We start from the raw sequence: 18,554 nt of genomic DNA on the forward strand, positions 1-18,554 counted from the left end.
TTTAAAGCATGGTGGCCTGAACCGGGCCAGATGCTCTCAGCAGAGATCTGTGATGATTTGCATGTCTGTTCACGCATAGGATGGCATTAGCTTTTTAAGCAGCCTCACCGCATATGTGCAGTACACTCAGTTCAGTATTGGCTCCAGTCAACTAAAATTCTCCCTCTGTGTGTGTGTGTGTGTCTTTGTTTAGGGCCACATCCACAGGATATGGAGGTTCCCAGGCTAGGGATCGAATCAGAGCTACAGCTGCGGGCCTATGCCAGAGCCATAGCAACACAGAATCCGAGCCAAGTCTGCCACCTACACCACAATTCATAGCAACGCCAGATCCCTAACCCACTGAGCGAGGCCAGGGATCGAATCTGCAACTTCATGGTTCCTAGTTGGATTCATTTCCACTGCACCATGATGGGATCTTCCCTTTTTTGTTTTCTTTTTCACATGAAACACTCTAACACCAGTCTCCCCTCGTTTCCCCTCTCCATGAGAAACTGCTGTATGTTTATTTTCAAACAATGTCTGCCAATAGAGAGAAATGAGACTCTGTTTTTGTTTTTGTTTTGTTTTGGTTTGGTTTGAGTGTGGGCTTTTTGGGGGCCATGCTCGAGGCATGCAGAAGTTTCCAGTCCAGGGGTTGAACTCAAGCCACAGCAGTGACAGGGTCGAATCTTTAACCACTAGGCCACCAGGGAACTCCTTATTTTTCTTTTTGTTTTGGGGGCTGTATTGTATTTCTTTAAGAGATTTAACCTCTTTGAAAATGTAAAATACAGAGTGGAGGTATTTTGATGGTCGAGTATCTTAAATTACACACACTGAACTTTTCATTGCCATATGTATCTGCTGTGATTTTTTTCTATTGTTCTCGTTGGAAGTTGGTTATTGATATTGGTGAAAAAAATTATCAGGGTTCACATTGTAGCACATAGTTTTTTTAAAAGCTTTATTGAGGTGTTACTAATAAATAAAATTGTAAGATATTTACAATGTACATCATGTAATTTGATGTGTGTATACATGGTGAAAGGATTCCCACCATTGAGTTAATTAATGCATCTATCACCTCTATATTTATCTTTCAGTGTGTGGCAGGGAACATTCAAGTTTTCCTCTCATAGCAAATTTCAATTATACAATCCTATCAGCTATAGTCACCATGTTATACATTACATCCTCAGACCTGATTCTTCTAATAGCTGAAAGTTTGTAAACTTGTACCAACTTCTCCCTACTTCCCCCACCCCACCAGCCTCTGGCAACCACTTTTCCACTCTGTTTCTATGAGTTTGACTTTTTATTTATTTATTTTTTTTAAGATTCCACATATAAATGATTCCTTGCAGTATTTGTCTTTTTCTGGCTTATTTCACTTAGCATAATGCCCTCAAGGTCAATCCATGTTGTCCCAAATGGCAGGATTTCCTTCTTTCTCATGGATGAATATGATTCTACTGTATTTATATATCTGTAAATGGATTATCTATCCTATTTTCTTCTTTTTGTGCCCTTTTTTTTTTTTGGTCATTCCTGCAGGATGCAGAAGTTCCCAGGCCAGGACTGAACCTACACTATAGCAATGTCAGCCACGGCCGTGACAAAGCTGAATCCTTAACTCACGCTGAGCCACTAGGGAACTCCTATCATATTTTCTTTATCCACTCATCTGTCGATGCACTCTTAGGTTGTTTCCTTATCTTGGCTACAGTGAATACTGCTGCAGTGAACAGGGGAGTGAAGCTATTTCTTTGATATCCTGTTTTCATTTCCTTTGGACATATACCTCCTGTAGGATTACCAGATCACATGTAGCAGATAGTCTTAAAGGCAGGGAGTGCTTTTGTGCAATTTGACTACTTTAGTTGTCTACCCAGTCTGAAGTAGAAAGGGAGCTTTCTGGGTTAGAGTATTTGTCAAACAGAATTCTCTAATTAAAAAAATTTTTACTTTTTTTTTTTGTGTGTACTAAAAAAACATGTAACATTTAAATATAAAATTTACCACCTTAAATCATTTCCAAGTTCAGTCTCCTCTATCGTTTATGTGTACAGTTGACTTTTGTTTTTTAAATTAGAGAATTCTGTTTGACAAATACAGGGCTTATGTTATTAATTTCTGTTACATTTTATCTTGTTGGCTTTAGCCTCCTATGAGAATCAAAACATTTTCTAATCTTGATTTCATCATCCAGCTGTCTGAATGATCTCGATGTCTGCTTTAAATCACTTCCAAATTTGATTGGTATCTATCCTGTTTGTTTGCTTAAACTGGTTGATTATAGTCTAATAATTGATCCTCTCTGTGTTGGAGTCTGGATGCAGTGGGTTTATTCGGAAAATTGTATGGGTATACAAGTTGAGATATCCATGCTTCAGTCTGAATTCAGGGTCTCTGAGACTGTGTGACCACTGCAGGTGCTTCCCTCAGAGGTTGAACTTCAGTGTCCTTTGAACTCTAAAAATAATGCTCCTGAGCCTCTGTGTGCCTGCCCTGTTTTGTTTTTTTCGGCAAGTGGCCTTTATCTTCCAAAGAGGGAGCCAGAGCTTGGATAATAGAATGTGTTCAGGTTTCTGCAGGTGGTGGTGCCTGTGATTTCTTAGATCTGAAAAGGAGATTTATTTTTGTAGCAGTGTCTTAGTCATTTTGATCTGTTAAACACAGTGATTCAGCTCCCACTATGCATTAAACACTGTTAGGCTCTCGCGGACAAAAATGAATAAGATATAATAACCCTGGCCTCTAGGACCTCACACTTTCATGAAGGAAACAGACACAACACTGACTCTAAAAAAAAATGTGGTATGTGTTGGAAAATATATAAATAAGAGATGTGGAAACACAGAGAGGAAATCCCTCATTTTGTTTTGGAGAAGCTTCATGGAGGATGGACATTTGAGGTGGGTCTTGGAGGCTGAGTGTGTGTTTTCTAGGGAGAGCAGGGCTTTCTCATCAGAGGGAACAGCATGCGCAAAATCCCTAACAAAGGATCAGGCTCGGCCTGAGGGAGGAATAGCCTAGGATGTCTGGAGCCCAGTGCACTACTGGATTGTGTTTCCCAGTTTACAACTGAACTTTACCATATTCCTAGGAAATGGGTAGAATTGGAACTGTAACCTTATTTTGCCATTGAGACACCTGAGGCTCTGGAGCTTCCTGCCTTCACCAGGGCCACACAGCTTGGGAGTGATGGAGCCAGGGCGTGCAACCTAATCCTTTGACTTGCATTCTGGACTGTTTCAAGTATGCCCTGCTGCTCCTGCACACCACATCTTAAAGGGGTAGAAAAGAAGTTTCTGGTGATTATTGACCCATATTTCCCACAATATGGTGATTGCATCCTTTCCTTTCTCTAGCAAAGAAGGGTGCCTCCCCCAATGTTTTGAAAATGAACATTGAATCCTGGGAATGGCTTGCCAGTCCCTTCTCAACCTAGAGCATCAGAGTAGCGGCAGAACCCCAGTGAGCTTGATCTTGGCCCAGAGTTCCCAGGGACCACCTCCCAGGTCTTTCCTGTAGGCTGGGTGGGGAGAGGTGCCAGGTGGAACTAGTCCTATGGACCGTGGGAGAGAAACATGAGGAAGCACAGCAGTAAAATGAGGGCCAAGGCGGTTCCCCCTCAGCCAGATCTGGAGAGAGGATCAACCATGTCATTAGAAATGAGCTAATGCCTCTATTAGACTGTGTCACGGTCCCTCCACCCAGACCCCCAGATGCCCCAAGCTCCTTCTCACCGCTGGGGGAAGCCATGTCTCCTGAGAACACGCTGACTTGCTTAGTGGAGGAATCAGAATCAGAACCGAGGTCACTTTGAGGGGCTGAACCTTTACTAAGCTCCCAATGCTGAGCTAGGGCCACTCTGCTCTCCCTCAGTGTCTTGGGGCCCATCTTTTGGGAGGCCTGGCTGGCCTGGGCACCTCCAGTGCAGCCATTCCATCAGCCTGGGACTCAAGGTTAGACAGTGATAATGGTGCAGGTCAGAGTGAGTTGGATGAGACGGGGAAACTCCAAGCACAGCAGGTGCATCCTCGTGGGGAGAGGCCTCTGGAGAAACGCCATGGAAAGACTCCTGGGCAAGAGAAATGGTTCATTTTCTTGGCTGGTGAGTTTTTTAATGTTTTAAAATTTAAATGTAAAATTAATTTAAATTTTTTAAAGTTTTAAAATTAATCTCTGAATGCTGCTTTCTCATCTTTTGCATTTTGTGGATCTGGCAAACAGCATTCCTATGACATCCACAGAAATCAAAAGCAAAGACCTCCTTAAATTGTTCCCAAACCTCAATGACGTCTCCAAGTCAGAGTATTCTGGCCTCCAGGGTTTCTCTCCCTTTCTAAGTCTCATTCATGTGTATGTTATTATCTCCTTCTGGAAACACCTTCTCTGGCTTTCCAGACACCACACCTGTCTGGTCTTCCTCCTACTTGTGTGCCCACCCTTTCTCGGTCTCCTTTGCTGACTCCTCATCATTTCCAACCTTTCCTTCTCTTCACCAGTTCCTTTGTAACCTCACTGAGTCCCATGGCTTTAAATGCCACCTATAAGCTGATAACAACCCATCCTATACTTCTGACCTGCCACCTCCCCTGAATCCAAACACATTTCTCCGCCTCTCCTGGGGTATTTACATCTCAAACTTAACACATCCCAAAACCTGCCTGAGTCAGCTTCATCTTGAGGGATGGTGTCACCACTCCCTCCATGGAGAAAGCCCAGCCCTGGGGATCATCTTTGATTCCTCTCCTTCCCTTGCCCCCCTCCTCCCACCTATCAGCTGGTCCAGGCAGCTATCAATTCCAAAGACATCTAAGTTCAGGTCCTTCTGCTGCCCTCTGTCCTGTGCACTGACCTCTCTTGCCCGACCCATTGCCAGAGCCTTCTGGTGGTTCTCCCTTCCTCCTTGCTCACACCTACAGCAGGTTTAATCACTTAAGTCAGCTCATGTCACTCCTCTGCTCAAAACCCTCTGACCACCTCCCAGCTTCCTTGGCATGAATGCCGCAAGTCTTCAGCATGACCTGCCTGCCAGATCCACGTCATCTTGTCCGTGGTTACCCATCCACTCCTCTGCAGCCATACTGGCCATGTCACTGTTCCTTAGCAGGCAAGCCTGCGCTGGCCCTATTCAGGCCCCGAATCTTCTTTCTGGAATGATCTTCCCCAACCACCCTGCTTATGAACAGCCTCTGACCACACTTCCCCTGACCATGTATGACTTCTCTCCACAGTAATTCTCTCTAAATGAAATTGTATATATTTTTTCTTATTCCTTTTATGTCTACTCAGCTAGAAAAGAAGCTCCATGTGGTCAGGGACTTCTATCTGCCCTTTTAATATTCTATTTCCAGTGCCTAGAACAGGGCCTGTATATAGAATGTATTTAGCAAATACTTATGGAATGAATGAATTTTCTCTTTGGTCAATTTTTTTTTTTTTTTTTTTGTGCTTCTTCAGGCCACACTTGTGGCATATGGAGGTTCTAGGCCAGGGGTCGAATCCAAGCTATAGCTGCCAGCTTACGCCACAACCACAGCAATGCAGGATCCGAGCCTCGTCTGCAACCTACACCACAGCTCACAGCAACACCGGATCCTTAACCCACTGAGCAAGGCCAGGGATTGAACTCGAATCTTCATGGATCCTAGTCAGGTTCACTAACCGCTGAGCCACGACGGGAACTCCCATAAAAGCAATTTTTAGATCTACCCTCTACACACACACACTGTTTTCAGTCTGTGGGCCGTTTCCATTTTACCTCCCGTCATAGATAATTGATTCAGTCTTGGTTAATCTCCAAATCAGGCTGCTATTCAGAGATGCTGTCCTGTCTCACCAATTTCCTGTTCCTTAGGATTCCATAACCCCTCGGCCTCTGCTGTCATCTTGCTGGCCCCGTTGGTCTTGGAGACATCTCACAACCAATCATACAGGCAAGGGCCATGCTTACCATCATCGTTTATAACCAAGTAGAGGAAAAGGGCTTAAGTTGAAGCTCCAGAGGATTCTCTTGGATCCCAGTCATTCATCTATCAGATGTTTCTCGAGCCTCTGACCTGTGTTAGGAACTGCGATGGCTATTGAGGACACAAAAGTGGATGTCATCATCCTGGTTTTCAAGGAAATCATAGACTAGAAGGAGAGTGAGAAATGCAGACAAATAAGGAGTTACATGACATGTGCCACGTGGCTGGTAGAGAGGGCGGCAGGACCAGCAGGGAGGGGGACCAATTTTGTGAAAGGAAACAGTGCACGGAGGTGTGGAAACACAAGAGGTGTGGCGTGTTTGGACATGAGTGAACATTCCAGCAGGCAGAGCACAGGGTACCTGGGAAGGAGTGAGGTGAAATCATGAAAGGCAGAAGACAAAGCAGGGAAGGGAGGCAGAAACTAGGTCATACAGGGAACTGTATGTTGTGCCGAGAAATTTGGACTTCATTCCAAAGCTACTGAAGAACCAATGAAAACAGAATTTTGATTGGAAGTTTTGAATTCATTCACGTGTTTGCTCAATCATTCATTCAACCACTATTATTTGAACTCCTATTATATATTAAGCCCAATCCTAAACTCTAGGGGTATGGGACGTAATACCATTTTCTTGCCCTCATAAAGTCAATAATCCTTGGAACACAAAGGAAGGTTGTTTGGCAACTCCTGCCCAGAAGAGCTCTATGAATAGGGAACTTAATTATATCAAAGAATGGAAGCAATTTCCCTAATACTAGGTATGTGTTTAAGCAAATTATGGTACATCTATAAGTGGAATATTATTTAGCCATTAGAAATGACCTCTGCGGGAGTTCCCGTCGTGGCGCAGTGGTTAACGAATCTGACTAGGAACCATGAGGTTGCGGGTTCGGTCCCTGCTCTTGCTTAGTGGGTTGACGATCCGGCGTTGCCGTGAGCTGTGGTGTAGGTTGCAGACTCGGCTCGGATCCCGCGTTGCTGTGGCTCTGGTATAGGCCGGCAGCTACAGCTCCAATTTGACCCCTAGCCTGGGAACCTCCATATGCTGTGGGAGTGGCCCAAGAAATAGCAAAAAGACAAAAAAAAAGAAAAAAAAAAGAAAAAGAAAAAGAAATGACCTCTGCAAATATAGGAGAAAGATTTGTGATGTTCCTTAATTGTGTAGGAGAAAGATTTATGATGTTCCCTAATAAAAGCACGGTAATACAGACTGATACAGAGTGGTAGATATCAATGGGGAAAAATAAGCATAAGAAAGACCATGAAATATATGCAAAAATATGAATTGCAATTGCCTCTCTGCCAGTTAATTTTTCTGCTACTTTTATACTTTCTCTGTCCTGAAAAATTTTCTCCATTAAGCACACAGTTACTTTTTCAACCCAACATTTATTATAAAAGGAAAAAGATGAACAAAACAAAGACTGAAAGGGGGGGGGATGGAAACAAGGGTGACACTCATCTACCTGGCATGATTTCACTGTCATCACCCCTGGAGGGCTGGGGTGGTGGGGGACTTCTTGCCTTCGGGTAACTCCTTTAGGACTCAAGGCTGGTGATTCCTGGCTTTTCCATGAAAGCCTGTGTCACAGCTTCAGTCTGAGGGCATTTGGCAGAAGCAGTCTGGTGTGCCAGGTGCTAATCCCAGGAGACTCTCTGTGACCTTAGACAAGTCAGTCTTCCTTTCCCTGGTTACCTGCCTCCCTGAAGGGAATTTTCCAAAGACTTTTCCAGGAAGCAGGTTAAGCAGGAAGATTCTGACCACAGGGAAGGCAAGTGTTCTTTTTCAAAATAAAGACAAGCACCTCCCAACATCCTCTTTTCTTCTAATTTTCCGTCTCTTCCCATCCTGCTGGCTACTAATATTTTCTTTCTTTCTTTTTTTTATTATCTCTTCCAGGAAATGATCGAAACGGCTTAGATTTCAACAGGCAGGTAAGGACATTCAGAAGAAAACCTTTATTCTGTAGAGTTTGGGGGTCTCTTTGACTATGTCAAGTGTAGGGGGAACACAGAAGACTAAGGGAATTTCGAGGGTGTGTCTTCACAGACTCATAACTTTCAGGATTGGAAGGAGCCTTTCAAGGGCTTTTGCATCCAACCCCTTCCCCAACCGCAAGCCAACATGGGGGTCACCTCTTCACTATGCCCTCAAGAGAGTACTGACAAATGCAGGCCAGATGTGGCCCGGAATCTAAGACAACAGCTTTTTTTTTCCATCAAAGCTCTGTCTCAGTTGCCTCTTGGGCCAGTGTTTGCATGGACTGACTGTGAGTAGAGGAATTTCCAGAGGTGCAAAGGATGGAGAGTTGAGTTCCTCAAGGAACTCCTGATCTGAAAGAGGACTGAGGATGAAACTGGGGAAACAGAAGGGAAAGAACTCAGGAAGGAGGGCATAACCCAGCCGAATGGGACAATGCAGACAAGAGCTTGGCGCCTTTAAAGGAACCAAGTTGGGTGGGGTTGAGTGAGTTTGGGAGCGTTTCAGGCAGAGGAAGGTGGTGTTGGATGGTTTGCAGGTTGGATAGATGTGGATATGTAGACAGAAGGGTGAAGAGGAGGGAGACGACCTTCCCCTTGAAGTTAGAGACTGATGGGACGGCTGGGGGGTGAGGGCTAGGACGAGTGTGTGATGTCTGAGGCAGGCTGTGGGTGGGTTAACTGAGAGGACAAAGTCTAAATGGGAGACAAGCAGGAAGCAACAGTAGGCCCTAGAGGGAGGCAGAGAGGTGAGAACCGGAAACAAAGTCAGAAAGCCTGGATTTGGGTCCTGTTTTTCAAACTAACTCTCTGAATTAGGTTTGGTCGAGTCACTTCATATTTTTGGTATGAGTTTTCTCTGCAGAAAAGGTAGTTTGTTCCCTAAATTTGGGGTAGGGGAAAGAATATGTACTATGGCAGGTGTGAGGATACAAAGAAAATTAAGACCTGGTCTCTGCCCTGGAGAAGCTCACAGACTAGTTATAAGGAGTGGGGGAGATAGAGGGAGAAGGAGAGGGAAAGAGAGAGACTCTTGGGCAAATGTAATACAGTTTCACTCATGCTTTCATAGAAGTGTGTGAAAACATGGTGTCAAACCGAAATGAGGAGAGTTCATTCTTCCTGGTAGCTCGGGGCAGGCTTCACAGAGGAGGTGATATTTGAGTCTAGATCTGAAGGGTGAGTAGGAGTTTGTCAGGAGTTTGTCAGAGAAGGGGACAGCCAGGGAGGTGGGAAGACACCCCCAATTTGGGGTGCATTGGATACTCACCAGGGGTCCTTCCCTCTCCAGTATTCTGAGACCAGGTTTGGAAGGAAGTCTGGGGTGGAGCTGGAGGTCAAACTCAGACATGTGTTCTTCTCTTCCTTTATCTGTAGAGAGATTTGAGGTCACCACTAACACTCCCCAAACAGTTTTTAACTCTGGGTACATCCTTTACAGTCAGAGAGGAACAATCTTGAGTCCTAACTCTAAACCTCTTAGGCCGGCTACTTCTGCAATTATGTTCATTGGGGAAGTTTGCTAACATGGAGAGGCCAACGACTCTCCCTCTGCCTTCGAGACCGAAGATGGAGGTAGGCTTCAGTTAAAGAGACATCTAGGTGAGCTACAAGGAAGGCCTTGTAGCCAGCATGGCTGATGAAACACTGGAAGAGATACAAAGGAGGGAGCCTGAAGAATCAGCTTCTCACTCAAGGTCTTTAAAGATAAGTCAGATTCTTTCTTATCTAAGGGATAGGTGGACCAGGTTTTTCCAGGGCAGGAGGATGGAGGAACTTTCTGAGGATTCTGTGATCCTAAAGGAGCTTTTGGCAGGTTGGGAGGTGGCCTGTTGCCTGTGCTTTCTGGGGATCCCAGCCCAGGGTCCATATCTCATGGGCGCAGCCCATGGTCCATGGCTCACAGGCCCAGGCCTTTGGACAAGATGCACAGGAAGGAACCCATCCCACATCAAGACATGGCAGCACCAGCCCAGCCCGGAAGTGGCCTGCTCCACAGGCCCAGTGGGTTTGGCTGCCCATGTGATCTTTCTGAAGCTTGAGAAACCCTCATGCTTAGGGAAAGACTGTAGGCAGCCCCTCTGGCCCCAGGCAGCCTGCAGAGCAGCCCCTGACACTTGAATATCTTTTGGGGTATAATTTCCCCATTAATTGGGAGAAAGTCTCCTGGCTTCTGCTAGGAATGGGCCTCACTTGAGTTTGCTTTCCTTGGATGAGCTTCATGGGTGGGGATGGGGGTTGCTAATCCCACCATCCCCTGGGAAGGGTTTCTGGATTTCTCCTTGCTGACAAGAACAGACAAGACAGATCTTTCCTTTAAAGAGGGAGGCATTTTGGAGGGAGAGCAACTCTGGTCACACTTATTTATACACTTAGACTAGAAGTCTTTCTGCACACAAGCACGCACATCCATGCCTTCCTCGTGCTCTCTCTGTCTCACAGATGCCCTCAGACAACAACACCCACACCCTCACATCATACCAGCTCACCTTTGCGTCCACAGGTGGGCACCCAGCATTTCTCAGCCCCCTGCACTGACAGTGTTACCCTTTTTCTTCATGACAATGGAGATAAACATCATTTGCAGACCCCCAGGCTCTGGGCAAGGGGTTCCTGTCTCTATCTCATTTAATTCTCACAATGTACCAGGTATTACTGTCCCCCTTATACAGGTAAGGAAGGTGCCTCCCAGGCAGCCTCACCTTATTTGGCAAAGGATTTAGAGATTAAATGATTTGCTGAAGATCATCCGATTGGTCAGCTGGCAGAGCCAGGACTTGAACCCACAACTCCGACTCCAGAGCTCAATTTTCCCATGATGCCTTGCTGTATCCTCCTCTGTGGTCTTTCACCTCCCCTCCACTGAACACACTACACACCGTCCTTAGGGAGAGGCCTGGGAGCCAGAGGCTATGTGTGACCTCACCATGACTAACTGGGAGGAAATGGGAAGTGGAGGGAGTGGGGAGGGGAAGAAGGAGTTTTGTGTAGGAGCAGCCTCTGTGTCTGATACAGAGACAGGGGTGGCAGACACTGGAGAGCCAAGAATGACCATGGGGAAGCATGGTTGGAAGGCCCCAAGCCAGTTGGCACAGTTGGGAATTAGAGCTAGGCTCTGGGTGCACAGCCACTGCATGAACAGGGTTCGCTGGCTCATCAGGAAGTTCTGCGTGGAGCCTGTTAACTTCCTTGTCCCAGGAAAGCAGTCTGAGCCTGTTGGGGAGATCACTGTGAGCCCAGCCAGGGACCCAGAAGCAGGGCCACCTCTCAGTCCCCAGGAAAGACAATACGTCATTGAGAGGCAAGAGGAGAAGGCCGGGTCCCTGGACAGGGAGTCAGAGGTCCCGGGTGCCAGTGTTCTTTCAACCCTCCACAACTCTCTTCTCCTCTCTGGGCCTCAGTTTCCTCATGAGTAAAATGAAGACATTGTCACAAGGTCCATGCAGTCCATATGTGGCGGTCCCAACTGTTTTCTCATGCCGTCTTCTGTTTGGTCTCGCTTCCACTTTCCCTTCATGTTCTTCTTTGAAGAGAAATGGGGAAGAGAGTGTCTGTTTCTTCACCCTGAGCTGTAGAGAGTGAGGAGAAAAGTGTCACATGGAATCTTTTCAGCTTTTGTGATCTTGTGTGATCCAGCAGAAAGAGTCTTTTGAACTGTAAGGGGCAGAGACAGAAGGACTCAGTAGGCTGGATCTGGGGCCAGCCATTCATTCTTTGAACATTTAGTCATTCCTAAGAGCTAAACAGAGGGTGTCATTTGTAAGATAAATTACAATGAATTCTGCAGTGCTTTCTGTAAGAGATATGCCTGCTGAGCTCTGAGATCTTGCCAGAGGATGTCACCAGAGAGGACAAGGGAAGAGTAGGGGATGTGCCAGGCAGAGAGTGGCAGCAAGAAGACTCCAGGCATAGGCTCACTGTAGTAAAGGGACCTGTGAGACAATCAGCATGGGATGCGATGGTGGAAGGTGAGGCTGGGCCAGATCATGTAGGACTTTGAATGTCCAGCAAAGAAGTTTGAATTTTATCCTGTGGTCCGTAGGGAGCCACTAGGTGTTTTCCAGCATAACTCGTTTCATTTAATGGAAGAGCATTAGGAGTTTCCATGTGGCTCAGAAGTAACAAACCTGATGAGTATCTGTGAGGACTCAGGTTTGATCCCTGGCCTTGCTCAGGGGGTGAAGGATCCAGCATTATTCTGAACTGTGGCATAGGTCACCGATGCAGCTTGGATCTGGCGTTGCTATGGCTGTGGTGTAGGCTGGCTGCAGCTCTGATTCAACCCCTTGCCTGGGAACATCCACATGCCAAGGGAGCAGCCCTAAAAAGAAAAAAAAAAAAAGACAGGAGTTCCCGTTGTGGCACAGTGGTTAACGAATCCGACTAGGAACCATGAAGTTGCGGGTTTGATCCCTGGCCTTGCTCAGTGGGTTAAGGATCCGGCGTTGCCGTGAGCTGTGGTGTAGGTTGCAGGCGCAGCTTGGATCCCGAGTTGCTGTGGCTGTGGTGTAGGCCAGTGGCTACGGCTCCAATTCAACCCCTAGCCTGGGAATCTCCATATGCTGCGGAAGCGGCCCCAGGAAAGGCAAAAAAAAAAAAAAAAGGCAGCTAATGGGAGAGCATTAGAAGGGGACTTGGGTGAGGATGGTAGGAAGAATGAACGAAAATGAAGGACTGAAGCAAGAGAGGCTGATGGAATGCCACTGAGGTAGGAGGAAGTGGGCAATGCCAAGAAGAGGGATTCAGCACACAGACGTAGAGCCAGACAGTGTGGGTTTGAATGCTGGGCTTGACACTACCTGGCAGTGTGACCTTCTTCAACTTCTAAGTTCCTCAATCTCCCCATCTTAGGGCTCTTGTGTGTTTGCATGTGTGCATGTACCTCTCCAACAATGCCTAGAAGATACATACTGTATAGGTATTTGCTATTATTATTCATGTGTCAGTAAGCATGAAGAGACTCAGATTTGAGAGATAGTTCTGGTATAAGATCAGGAGGATTTTGGCCACAGGTGGGATGTTGGCAGCGAAGGAAGGGAAAGGTCCAACATGATTTTTAGGTTTCTAGCTTGGATGCTCAGCATTAGTGGGGCTGCAACCAGAGGTCAAGAGAACAGGAGGTGGAGCCAGTTTGTCCAGATGATGGGAGGAGAAGAAGGGCAGATAATGAGCTATAGATACTTAATATATGGTGAGGAATTTGGATCTAGAGCCCAGCAGACAGGTCAGGAGGCATACTAAGGAGTCACCACTGACTCATGTTAACCAAAGTGGTGATGGGAGGGAGTGAGGTCACCTAGGAAGGGTGTGGGGAAGACCTGGAGAGAAGGAACATACAAGGGACGGGCTGAGGAATGGGTACCCATAGATGAGACTAAGAAGGAGGAGTTAAAGGGACAGGAGGAGAACCACACCCACAAAGGAGAGAGTTTCATGAAAGTGGGGCTAACAGTGTCAGAGCACACAGAAATATTGTGGAGCCCCAGTTTGGCAGTGAGGTGAACAATGATGGCCTCATCAGAGCGTCTCTGGTGTCCGTGGATGCCAGATTCCTGCAAGTGAAGGGTAAGGAGAGGTTTGGGAGTGATGGAGACAAGGACTTTAGAATTCCCTTTCAAAGGGTGGGAAGATAAAGGGATGGAGATATTGGCCTAAAATAGAGACAGTGTGAGAAGGCTGTGGGGGCTGAGAGCCTGGGGAGAGATTGGAGATGAGAGAATGGGGTGGAGCATTTAGCTTAGGTGAGGAGAAGGGCTCTTCTGGGAGGGAGGAGGGAGGGCTGAGTGCCCTGTCGGTGAGTTCAGGAGCCCAAGGGACAGCCTCCTGGTCACTGCCCATGAAGTTTCTCCACTTCCACATTCTGCTCTTTGGATCAACAGCTAACTTCAGAAGAATGTTTCAAAGTAGCATTGGCTTAAAGGGGCTTCTTGGGGAGTCCATGAAGACAGATGCGTATCTAGGGAGCCTCGCACTGCTCTGTCCTGGTGACTTCTGGGCCCCTCATCATCCAGAGCCAGGGGTGTCCACCAGATAGATCAGAGCAATGTCTCCATTTATGCTGTTGAACACCATCCTGCTAGAAGACTCCATAAAAGTTCTCTGAGGCCAGAAGAGAGTCTGAAGTAGGTTGGCAGGTGTCTTTGTCTCTGAGCTTCCTGTCCTGAAAGCTGAGAACCAGCTGGGATTCTGTCTTAACCCCAGGCCTGGCAGCATTCTCAGCTCACCCACACCAGCAACATTCAGCTCTCTTGTGCCTCTCTTGGGGCCTTCGGGCCAGCCAGTCCAGATCAGGGGCCCCAGGGTGCCCCCATGCAGCATTTGGGTTTGGATCAAATAGGGCTTTCATTCATCATTTTCTGGCTATGGACTCTGGCTGCCCCCTGCATGCATCAACTGTAGTGTTTCATTGGCTCCACACAGCATCAACTCTAAAATCAACAAAATTCAGCCTAAGGAAAGGTCTCTAAGGATTCAAAGTGATGGAGAGGTTTCTCAAGTGAGGCCCACGCTGGAGACACAGGGGAGGCAGGACCAGACTGTCAAGCTGGCAAGAGAGGTCTGCAGTGACCGCATGATGAGTCCCTCCCCCAGGCACCCGGATATTAACCCAGGAGAGCATTGCCGCACCAGCTGGCCACCAGAGGGCAAGGGAGGAATTAATTGACCACAGTTGACCATTTAGTTCCACAAACCCTTGCTTAGCTGGGTAGTGAGGAGTCAAAAGGGAGCAGAATGTGGTCCCTGCCTACAGGCACTCCCAGCTGGCGGGAAGAAAATGCAGCAGAGGCTGGGGAGGCAAGGGAGAGTCTATGCGCTGTAATAATGTTGATGGGGCTTGTTGGATGAGTCTGAGAAAGTCGGGCAGGTGTGTAGAGCCACGGGGAGTGGGCCTAGTAAGCTGGAGGAGACTCTGAGACCTCCCAGTGAAAGATCTTGCAGGATGAGAATTAAGGTTGATAAAACTCACCCTATCTGAAGCTGGTTTCCCTCTGCTGCAGGATCCGGCTTCCGGTCCTGTACTTCCTGGTGGAAGCAGGATTACTGAGGGGGGCTGGGCAGACTAAGATAAGAGGATGAGGAGCCAGCAAACCACATTTTAAGCAGTAGGGTTGGGTTTTAGAGTATTGATACATAATATCCCTCTTTTGTTTTTCTTTTTTCTTTTTTCTCCCTCTGCCAAGATACCAAAGCAATTGAAACAATAGATATAGGAGCCTGACAGAGAGAGGGGGAACATGGTTTTAATGTGTAGCCAGGATGGACTTTCAAAGACCTTGCCCCAGAATTAAATACATCCACCCAGCACTGATACAGCTAGTGGAGAACAGACTTTAAAGTGTCCTCCTAGCCAACAGGCAGGTTCCAGAAGGGGCCAAGTCACACACTCCCACTCCCTTCCAAATCTGAGGTTCTCAGCCTTATCAAACCTAATGTCCCTTGTTGTTGTTGTTGTTTTTTAAATGTCTTAAAGTATACTTGATTTACAATGTTCTATCAATTTCTACTGTACAGCAAAGTGACATGTATATATCCATTCTTTTTCTCACATTATCTTCCATCATGTTCTATCACAGGTGATTAGATATTGTTCCCTGTGCTGTACATCAGGACTTAATGTCCCTTGTAAAAAAGCTTCTGTAAAGTCCTTTTAATATCCTCAAATGAAATTCATAGAAAATGTACGTAAAAATTGAAAGATATTCTAATTTGAATAAGGATTCGAAGGAGAATGACTGATAATTTAAAATACTATAATTTGTATTTCAGCAACTAAATCCTTGAGGATACTCCCCTGGAAGGTTTAGTGAGATAGTAGGATGCTTGGGCCTATGTGGATGTGACAGACACAAGTACAGACAGATATTGGTATGCTATACTGGCAGCTCAAAAGCCCCATTTTCCAAACTGTTAAACAACTCTTGGTAAGCTTCCAAACAAAATAAAATACAGTCTTTCCTCAATTTACACCAAAAATAGCATCCCAGGAAAAGCCAGTACATTATTAGACATGTGCAAAAGCTCCTTTGTGCCTGCATGAAAACCGAAATTGGGTTCTAGCTTATGTGATTATAGGCGGGCTATTCACATGTCTGGTGGGGCATTTGAAAGTCATATGCAGCTTGTACAGGGACACGAACAAGTGTTTCTTGTCTGGTACTGGCTTCTGCATTGCAGGATGTCTAGAATGCCTGCCCTCTGCCCAGCAAGTGAAAATAGAGCCTCCTAATTATTAGGACAGAAAAAACACCGCACAGATTTCAGAAAACAACTTTCAGGTTTGCTGTCACCCCCAGGGAGGATAGCTGACCTGGACCCACCAGGGACATAGGTCACTTCTTCTTTTTTTTTTTTTTGTCTTTTTGCTATTTCTTTGGGCCGCTCCCGCGGCATATGGAGGTTCCCAGGCTAGGAGTCAAATCGGAGCTGTAGCCACCGGCCTACGCCAGAGCCACAGCAACGCAGGATCCGAGCCGCATCTGCAACCTACAGCACAGCTCACGGCAACGCCGGATCGTTAACCCACTGAGCAAGGGCAGGGACCGAACCCGCAACCTCATGGTTCCTAGTCGGATTTGTTAACCACTGCGCCACGACGGGAACTCCCATAGGTCACTTCTACCAGGAGGTGGAGGGCAAGGTATCCTCTACTGTGATCCTTCCACAGCTGGACAGAAAGACAAGGCAGTGAAAAATGGAGGCTCCTGGCACTGGGAAGAGACACCCCAAATACACATTCAGACCTGCACTCAGAGAACTTAACTTGCTATGCGATAAGGGAGACAGGTCTGAAAAGCTCCTAAAAAGGTCAGAACAAGAGATGTATAAATCATTGTGGTCTCAACAGAGGCTAGGATGGGCTTATGGAGTGACTAGGTAGAGGCAGAGCAGAATTCTCAGGCAGGAGATAGTTGGCGAGCTCATGTTACAGCCATAGTGATATTTACTGGGTCCTGCTTATGTGCAGGTGCTGAGTGCAAAATGCTTCCTACTTCCTGCTCTGTTTAATCCTTAGAGAAACCCCGTGAGGTAGCAGAAATCATTCCGGTTCTGTAGATGAGAACGCTGAGGCACTGAGATGTTAAGGAGTTTTCCCACACTCACTCCCTCCAGAAACGAATCTAAAGCCAGGCCTGCCAGACTCCAGACTCCACGGCTCTCCCACTCCACGGCCCTGCCCATCCTGGTGGAGGTGGTCCCATGTAGTCAATGAGCCAAACGCCTGTATTGGTCAACCTCTCCATGCCTCACAGCCCTCATCTGAAGACAAGAACAGTAACAGTGCCTCCTTTCCAGGCATGTTGTAAGGATTAATTATAGTTAAGATAACTTTGAATAGGCTCTGACCTACAGCAATCGACCAATAAACATTAGCTCCTATTATTTTCTGATGAATGAGAACCCATAATTTTCTCTTCATCTCCTCTCCCCGGGTGGCAGCTGTGCTGGGCTTGCACCACCGTAGATGAGCCGTGGTTGCTACTAGGAAAGAAATTTCTTTCTGGGGTCCATGATCTCTCAACCTAAGCTTCCCCCACCCACCCTAAGCTCCCATAGGAAGCAGCTGGAGAGGTGAGACTTTGTCCTCCTTTGCCAGCCATGCTCTGCTCTTTAGCCTGGGGCTCAGATGTCACTGTCTCCTGCTTGTGGCCTGGGCAGCAGCCTCAGTATTAGATGGACCGAGAGCCTTGTTGAGACCAGGACAGTGAGGAGCAGGTAGGAATGGGAGCAGCAGCTGCCTCTCTCAGGAGGCCAGTCCCTAGAACACCAGGTTGCCTCGACTGTCCCTGACACCATCACACAGCCCTCTGGGATGGGGCCCAGCTCATCCAGGCTCCAGCAGTGGCACAAGCCCTCAGGCACATCCAGATGGGCAGTGGAGACCAAATGTTCCTTTTCGCTCAGGTGCCGGGTGGAGAGCGTGAGATGCAAGAGGAAGAGGAGAGCATCAGAACCCTGTTTTTACAGGGATCCAAAAGGGGCTTTTCTTGGGGATTTCTGTGAGTTGCCTTTGGTGGCTGCAGACTCTGGTGAGACTAAAATCAGGGCCAGCTCTTCCTCTTCTCATGCAGGCATCTTCTAGGAGCAGGGTCTTAAAAAGGAAGCTGGATTTGGCCCCAGGGATAAGAAGGTAATACCATTTATTCAGCCCTCAGTTTAAAGGCACTGGGCCGGACCCTTCCCAACTCATGAAGCCTTACAGCCATCCCGAGCAGTACCTTGTAGAACCCCCGTTTTACAGACAAGAAACTGAGTCTCAGAAAAGTCCAGGGACTTGCTTGGAACCAGGATTCAAACCGAGGATGATGGGATGTGCCAGGCACTTTACATAAAGTTATGTCTTATTTAATACTACTTAATCCTTACCACATCCCGGTGAGGTAAGCGTGATGATTCCCATTATATGGCTGGGGAAACTCTAGCTCAGAGAGGTTAAGTAATTTACTCCAGGCAGAGCTCAGACATGCAACTGGCCTGTCTGACTTTACACTGTGCAGGCTGCTTTTGAGACACACACACACAGAGAGAGAGAGAGAGAGAGAGAGAGAGAGACCCTGCAAATCAGCAGGACCTGATGTTGCCCAGAGCCCCTTCTGGGTCATCTGCATAGT

The 18,554-nt window shown here is 47.0% G+C and overlaps 1 protein-coding gene across 3 annotated transcripts in view; it reads left to right on the plus strand.

Annotated features, from left to right (window-relative positions):
• The window catches only part of POU2F3 (POU class 2 homeobox 3), an 80,749-nt gene that overhangs the window by 22,050 nt on the left and 40,145 nt on the right, over positions 1–18,554 (plus strand). For all 3 annotated transcript variants that reach the window (XM_047753562.1, XM_047753564.1, XM_047753565.1), the window contains one exon: positions 7,865–7,899. In XM_047753562.1, the coding sequence (XP_047609518.1) occupies positions 7,865–7,899 (35 nt within the window). The remainder of the gene's footprint in view (positions 1–7,864; positions 7,900–18,554) is intronic.

Source organism: Phacochoerus africanus, chromosome 11, assembly GCF_016906955.1.
Source record: "Phacochoerus africanus isolate WHEZ1 chromosome 11, ROS_Pafr_v1, whole genome shotgun sequence".
In the NCBI taxonomy this organism is placed as follows: domain Eukaryota; kingdom Metazoa; phylum Chordata; class Mammalia; order Artiodactyla; family Suidae; genus Phacochoerus; species Phacochoerus africanus.